The sequence below is a fragment of the Lolium perenne genome, chromosome 6, assembly GCF_019359855.2.
Source record: "Lolium perenne isolate Kyuss_39 chromosome 6, Kyuss_2.0, whole genome shotgun sequence".
In the NCBI taxonomy this organism is placed as follows: Eukaryota; Viridiplantae; Streptophyta; class Magnoliopsida; order Poales; family Poaceae; genus Lolium; species Lolium perenne.
The window spans coordinates 93129758-93137692 of NC_067249.2; the positions used below are offsets into that span (position 1 = coordinate 93129758).

General features: G+C 41.9%; 1 protein-coding gene across 1 annotated transcript; it reads left to right on the top strand.

The window, feature by feature from the left end:
* The first annotated feature begins 258 nt into the window (after nt 1-258).
* LOC127344911 (subtilisin-like protease SBT3.9) lies at nt 259-3916 on the top strand. Its single transcript, XM_051371271.2, has 10 exons — nt 259-586; nt 697-788; nt 872-969; nt 1079-1240; nt 1341-1954; nt 2227-2294; nt 2383-2649; nt 2743-2860; nt 2994-3165; nt 3253-3916. Exons 1-10 carry the CDS (start codon nt 509-511, stop codon nt 3789-3791), a joined length of 2208 nt encoding a protein of 735 aa, XP_051227231.1. The 5' UTR covers nt 259-508; the 3' UTR covers nt 3792-3916.
* Nucleotides 3917-7935: the final 4019 nt, after the last annotated feature.

Consider the following 7935-nt stretch of genomic DNA (forward strand, 5'->3'; position numbering starts at 1 on the left):
TTGCCAACTATATTTTTGAAATTCAGTCCGCGTTTGTCAACTTTGTTACGTACTACCTACTGACGCGTTTTTAGATAGTTTATCTATGACCGCCATCCAAGCCGCGTGCGTTTTATGCCTTATTAGCAGCCAGAGCTTTGTGTAGAAGTCGATCAGGTCATAACATCAGAGAATAGCTAGAATATTTATATGGTACTTGGTTGTTTATTCTGTTCTCTGGTCATTACATCAGAGAACAGAATATTTGTATCCGGTCTGGTACTTGTTTAATCGTAGCGGACCAGATCAAAGCAACAGAAGGCCGCTTCTTTCTTGAAAAGGCACTATGCTTCCTCTAATGACATTGATCTAGTCTCTCTTTCTCTCGCGTGTCACCTAACAACACGCGAACAAGTTCCTGAACTGCACTTGCACCCCTTGGTCATTCCTGGCTGCTATATATACATACCATACTAACAGACCAGAGACCGCAGAACACAAGAACACAACATTCTTCTTGAAATCAGCCATGGGTTTGAGAACAGGATTCTGTTGTGCTCTGCTACTGCTCACACTATTGCCTCTTTCAGCTAACGCGTCGAACAAAGTAAGCTGCTTCCTCTTTGCTCAAAATTAAGTCTTAACTTTGCATAGTTTCTGCATTTGCTCGGCTTGTTTCGTACTGTTTCTTAACGACTATCTACATCAAAATCTCAGCTCTACATAGTGTATATGGGGGATAAGAAACATGATGATCCATCCGTGGTCACCGCGTCGCACCATGACGCACTAACCTCTGTTCTTGGGAGGTACTAGTCTGTCATAATTCATGTTACATACTATTACCACGAAGCAGAACTGATCGCTAACATGTTTGTATTACCTGTAACAGCAAGGAGGAAGCCTTGAAGTCGATAGTCTACAGTTACAAGCACGGATTTTCTGGGTTCGCGGCAATGCTGACTGAATCTCAAGCTGAGACACTGGCAAGTAAGTAGTTGGTGATCCTGAGATGGCATCTTTATATTCCTTTTTTTTACTTGCATCTTTATATTCTACATGCATGATAGACGTATCTAATCAACCATTCCGAATGTAGAGTTCCCTGAAGTTGTCTCCGTGAAGCGTAACATTTTTCACGAACTGCACACAACTCGGAGCTGGGATTTCCTCGGCGTTGACTACAAACCACCACAGCAGTCGGGCCTCCTCCAGAAAGCCAAGTATGGTGAAGATGTAATCATCGGTGTCGTGGATACAGGTTTGCAATCCCATATCAACTTCAAATCCAAAACCTGAGAAGACCTCGAGATTGAGCACCATTTGACCCCATGCATATGCATATGATTCTGTTACAACAGGCATATGGCCTGAATCACGAAGCTTTAACGACAACGGGTATGGGCCCGTGCCGGCACGGTGGAAAGGAAAATGCCAGACCGGCGAGCTGTTCAACGCCACAAGCTGCAACAGAAAGATCATCGGCGCGCGGTCGTACGACCGTGGCATTAGTGCTGAGTCGCTCAAGAGCGACTATAACTCGCCTAGGGACATCAACGGCCACGGCACGCACGTCGCATCGACGATCGCTGGCGTGGAGGTGCGAGGCGTGAGCTACGGGGGCCTGGCCACCGGCGTTGCGCGTGGTGGGGCTCCGCATGCGCGGCTTGGTATCTACAAGGCATGCTGGGAGGGCGAGGGCTGCCCCGACGCGGCAGTCCTTGCAGCCATCGACGATGCCATACACGACGGCGTGGACGTGTTGTCGCTCTCCCTGGCAGGAGCTGGTCACGAGTACTCCGGGACGCTGCACGCCGTGCAGAGAGGGATCTCAGTCGTGTTTGCCGGTGGAAACGATGGCCCCGTGCCGCAGACGGTGACGAATGCCGTTCCTTGGGTCACCACGGTGGCTGCTAGCACTATTGACCGGTCTTTCCCAACCCTGATATCTCTCGGGAACAAAGAAAAGCTGGTGGTAAGTACACGCAATCTTTCCTCTATTGATTATTGTTACATAATAATGTTTGCGACTGGTAGTTACAGGGAAGATCAACTTGACACGGCTATCATGCACTCTAGCGTGTACTGATTATTGATCATATAGTTTTGACAAGTTAACTTGACTTGGCTGCGGTCGTTGAAACTAGCAACAAATTTATTTAGCTTGAAATCGTCCATAAAGCTTTCCTTTATTCTTTTAATTATTCCTTATAGTATTCCTTATTGTGTGGTTGATTTCAAACGCAGGGTCAATCTCGTCACTACAATGCATCTGTAATCAGCAGCGACTTTAAGGACCTTGTTGATGCGGGGAGGTAAGGCAGTCACTTGACACGCATTTGTTTTGTAGTTAATTAATCTTCACGGCTCAGTCATTCTGAACAATTTATAACTTTTGTGCAGGTGCGACTCTAAGTCGGTGGCGTCGAACAACGTCACCGGCAAAATCGTCCTGTGCTATGGACCAGCGGATGCGAAGTCCTGGCCGCCCACGGTAGCGCTTCCATATGCCATCAACCAGACCGTCACGGCTGGCGCCAAGGGCCTCATCTTCGCACAGTACACTACCAACCTCCTCGAATACACGGCTAGTTGCGAAGGCATTATGCCCTGCGTACTTGTGGATTTTGAGATCGCAGAAAGAATTAGATCGTATTTTGACACAGCAAGGTGAGAGCTTAATTGCCGTGCTGTCTGAACAAGTTTTTCTTTTCTTTCTGCAACTCCAAGTATATTCATCGATTTCTTCATGTGACATCCTAGGAGTCCGGTGGTGAAGGTCTCGCCTACGGTGACAGTTGTTGGAAACGGGGTGCTGTCGCCGAGGGTCGCCTCGTTCTCGTCGAGAGGGCCAAGCCCTCTCTTCCCCGGTATACTCAAGGTATATATTAGCACCTTCATTCAGGATATATAGTACGAAATATTATAAATAAAATAAACGTAATATCCGCAAACAGTTTTACTAGCGACATTGTTATCTTGCCTCTAAAACTTGTATCTATATATTTGGACAGCCTGACATAGCAGCACCCGGAGTCAGCATCTTGGCAGCCAGCGGAGACTCCTATGTGTTCAATTCCGGGACATCCATGGCATGCCCGCATGTCTCGGCGGTCACCGCTTTGATCAAGTCGGTTCACCCTGACTGGTCTCCTGCCATGATCAAATCTGCTATTGTCACCACAGGTACGTAGCGAGAGCATACTGAAGTTCTAACTCATAAATCAACATAATTTATGACTAACATGGATTGTTCCTTCGGATCCATTGCAGCATCGGTGACCGATCGTTTTGGTATGCCGATACAAGCAGATTCGGTCCCAAGGAAACTAGCGGACCCATTTGACTATGGCGGCGGCCACTTGAACCCGGACAGGGCTGCTGATCCTGGTTTAGTATATGACGTGGATGCAAAGGAGTACAATAATTTCTTTAACTGCACCGTCGGATTGTTAGATGGTTGCGAGTCCTACCAACTAAATCTTAATCTCCCTTCAATCGCCGTGCCGAACCTCAAGAATCAGGTCATTGTATGGCGCACTATCACGAACGTCGGGCCGGTGGAATCAACTTACCAAGCGGTTGTTGAAGCTCCAGCAGGAGTAGGCATGTCCGTGGAGCCATCCGTGATAACTTTCACTGCAGGTGGTAGTAAAAGTGTGACGTTTAAAGTAACGTTTACGGCGAAGCAAAGGGTGCAAGGTGGGTACACATTTGGTGGTTTGGCATGGAAGGATCAAAATGCGTACTCAGTGAGAATTCCTATTGCTGTGCGAACTGTGATACAAGACTTTGTCGCGGATACATCTTAAGTTCATTTGTTCTCTTCCTCCATTTGTATATTTCTCTTAGATAAAAGTTGGGGAAAGGCTGGATATGTATTTGTTTATTTTTTCCTTTACACAAAATATTTTACATGAATATACTGTATAAGTATATTTTTTCTCAAGCGATTGTTTCTTTCACTCTAGTCTATTGGTGTCCAATACACCATTAGTTCATGAGTTTACTGTTCACAGCATGGTCGTCCTTACAATGCTCTAGTAGCGTACATATTTCCTTTAAATTTTACTTCTATGATCATTTCAATTAACCACTTAAAGAAGAAATTGATAACAATCCTTGAAACTGTAGCAGAACCAACATACGCTTCAAACATGTTTGTAGTCAAAAGTATGGTGATGTTGTGGCATAATACTTTGGAATCATCATTATGGGAGAGAAGTCCAATTTACTTCCTGAACTTGTGCCAAATTCAATTGGCAACTCTTTACTTTAGGTTTGCTTAACTTTCACCCTAAAATCTGAGAATCATTTGAAGTACAACCTAAATTAAAATAAACCGTTCAATATGGAACAAACATATAACATCAAACGGATTTAATCAATTTAAAACCTTTTTTAGATGGAAGGAGTGACTAGTGAGAGACCATAAGAAAAGAAAAAAAATCCTTATTTAGTGGACAAGGTGTTTCTGAACCCGAGCTAATATGCTCCCGGTTCAATAAAAAAATATAAAAAAATGGAAAATTAATACAAAAATCTTAAACTTTTGTACAATGAACATTTTGTCTGTTTTTGCCCAGACCATCATATATGTATTTTCTCAGAGATTTTTGGTGCACAATTAGAACACTTGTTCATGTTCATTGTACAAAACTTTCAAATTTATTTGAATTTGTTTATTATTTATTATTTGTTTATTGGACCAGGAGCATACGAGCGGGTTCAAAACTGGTTTTCGTTATTTAACACTAATTAAAAGTTGAATTCCCTATTTAATAGTACTTAAGAATTTTATTCCCTATTTGATCACCTCTCACCAGAAGATCGGTTGTGGCTCCGCGTGCCACTAGCTTCTCTCCACTCCCAGCTAGCCAGCTTTGCTAGAAAGCCGATTGTTAGAGCATCTCTTTTTGGGGACCCAGAATCCCCTCCCCTACAGGACTATTGTAACATATCCCAGGATTTTGGGTTACAAAAAGAGAGGAAACAGATGTGTGTATTGCATTCATGCATAGAAAATCCGGGATTTTTGCGCTTTTAAATAAAACATGTCACAGTAACTGAAGTTTCACTTGACTTGATGGAATTGAAGTAGATCATCAAGTCAAGTGCTATAAACTTCGATGTGATCTTTGTTAAAACATTGTTTTGGGTAGAGATGAATTGATCTATGGGTTAGATCAAATGGAACTAAAACTGACACAACAACTTATTAATCAAGGATCAACTACTTGATCTTCTCAAAGATCATAATATGGTATTCCTTGCCATAACATATCAATATATATATTTAACTACAAACCAAAGAATAGAAAGAATTGAAAAAACTATTCTCTACTTATCGTTTTCATGTCTTAAACTAATACATGTTTCTACCATGAACCTCATGGTATTCATTCATTCCACTTCATTCTTGGATTCATGACAAGGAGATCAACACTAGTATTATTCCTAGTTCCACTTATTCTATTCTTCTCTATCCAAAATAATCTAGAGAAGACAGAGGTGTCTATTAGAGACGTAATGCAATGACACTTGAGATAAAGTCCTTGGATATAATCCATTTCATTCTCTGTCTGTAGGTGGCTATTCTTCTCTATCCATTTCATTGAGAAGTGGTGAGGTAGTACAACTTTAAAGGAGTATAACCACATTCTTGACATTAAAAAATAAAGTAGGAACCATTCAAACAAAACTAGCCAAGTGGAGACTTAACCTATTTATATTTAAGGAGATACTATGAGTATCTCATACACCCTAGAGTAATGTTGTCTCTACAAGATATTCAAGATAAAGTGTTACACTCAAGTTATTTGAGCAAGCACTTGATCTTGGGGATGAGAGTGAAATCTTCTTAGTCAAACCTTTGGTAAGCCAAACCCATGATCATCAACATTAGGTAATGATCATAAAACCAAAGAACTTTAAGTAAGGAGCTATTAAGAATAAGTTGATCATGATAATGCCATGATCATGTTTTGGAGAAATAGGAGAATAGGCCATAAGTTAAATATAGTATAATAAGCAGGTAGCATCAATCACATGAAATCATAGGGAGACTACTAAGTGAGCAACCCTAGATCATTCTCCACATCTTAAGCACTGAAACACTTGAAGGATATCAAGACCTTGCCTAGTAAAGCCTCTATATAAACCTAAATGATCCTTTGAGGTAACCATCCTATTAATGGGAGGAAGATCAAACCCTAGTCAACTTGACATATTCCTTGCACACCTAAACCCTATATCATATTCCAACCTATAGTTGTGTACCACTTAGAGATCACATATTTATTTCACTTATAGTTCAACTAGTGAACATGAGTAAATCCTAAGACCATGACCTAAACTCAAATACAAGTAAGGTTGTTAGATGATCAGTCCTAGTTGCATCACTTGGGTGATCACAATTAAAACCTAGGCCACATTTGAGTTTCAAACCATGTGCCATTAGGTAAATATAATTAGAACCCTAGAATTGCACACCAGTTAAATCTTATGCTTCAATTATTGAACATAAGAAAAACCTAGTGCTAAATCCTATAATTAAACCCATGTGTGGTGATTAACCACTCATCCTTATAACCAAGACCAAACCATGATGAGAATAATATCTACTCTAGATATTTTAGGGTTCTATTAAAAGATAAAATAGTAATAACTTTGGAGAAGTTTTGACATAAGTTCCAAGTTCTTAGCAAATAGGTGAGCACATAAAATAATAAGCAAGTGATCACATTATAAAATAAGTAAGTTCTTAGCAAATAGGTGAGCACATGACATAACCGCCTCCTCCTCCACTCCTCCTGCTCTCCTCCACTCCTCACCTCTCCTCCATCCTCACTGACGGCAAGGCTATGAGCATGAACATGAATGGGACAAATAATTCGAAGAATAAAAATGAGCAAAAAATAACAAGCAAAAAAGTTTGAAAAAATGTGCTAGATCTAGATTTCAAATTTTAGCAGTGGTGCACCTACTATTTCTCTAGTGGCGCACCTCACATTTTTAGCAGTGGCCGGCCAAGGAGCTAGTAGTGGCAAACTACGTGGTGCGTCACTGCTAAGCCAGATAGCATTGGCACACCGCTGGTGCGCCACTGCTAACAATTAGCAGTGGTGTGATATATAGCAGTGGCGCATTAGGGTGCACCACTGATAGCCAATTCTGGTGCGCCACTGATTAGCTTTTTTCTAACAGTGGAAGGAGCCAATCGGCGGAGAATGGCCCAGAATCTTTGGCGACTGAGGCCCAGGACCATGCCCTGGAGATTAGGTTAGGGTCCAACCGGCCTTTTAGCTTGCATCAACCGTAGTGTTTATCCTTGTAAACCCTAGCCAAGGGTGCTCATATAACCCCCGGGCAAAACCTTAGAAGGGATCAAATATTGCCGTATAGCAACACCCTAGCTCGTAGCCGCCCTCAGCCGACTCGCCAAGCACCCCCATTGTGAACACTTTGATCAATACAAACTAGTAAGACGTAGGTCTTTTACTCTCCGAAGGGGCTGAACATGGGTAAAATCATGGACTCATGCAATCTCATCCCGCGGATGGCTTCACCCTCCTTGCCGCACACCAACAAAGTGATGCACCCCGTAGCATCTATCGTGGTCACATGCACAACAGTATTCATTAAACTACATAGTTTAACAAAAAAAACTTTAGAGAAAAGTTCTAAACGACAAATCTTAGTAACAAACATACATAATCCAAAATAAGCACATAGTTCAAATTTAAACACACATCATAACTCAGGATTCCATTACCCATGAACTCTTTATGAAATCGCAACGAAGTGTCGCGTGATGGGATTCATAGCATAGAAAATAAAAAATTTCCTACCGCGAGAACGCAATCCAAACCAAGATGCAATCTAGAAGATGGGAGCAACGAGGGGATGAACAAGACTAACCCTTGAAGATTTCTAAAGCCTACAAGAGGAGGCTCT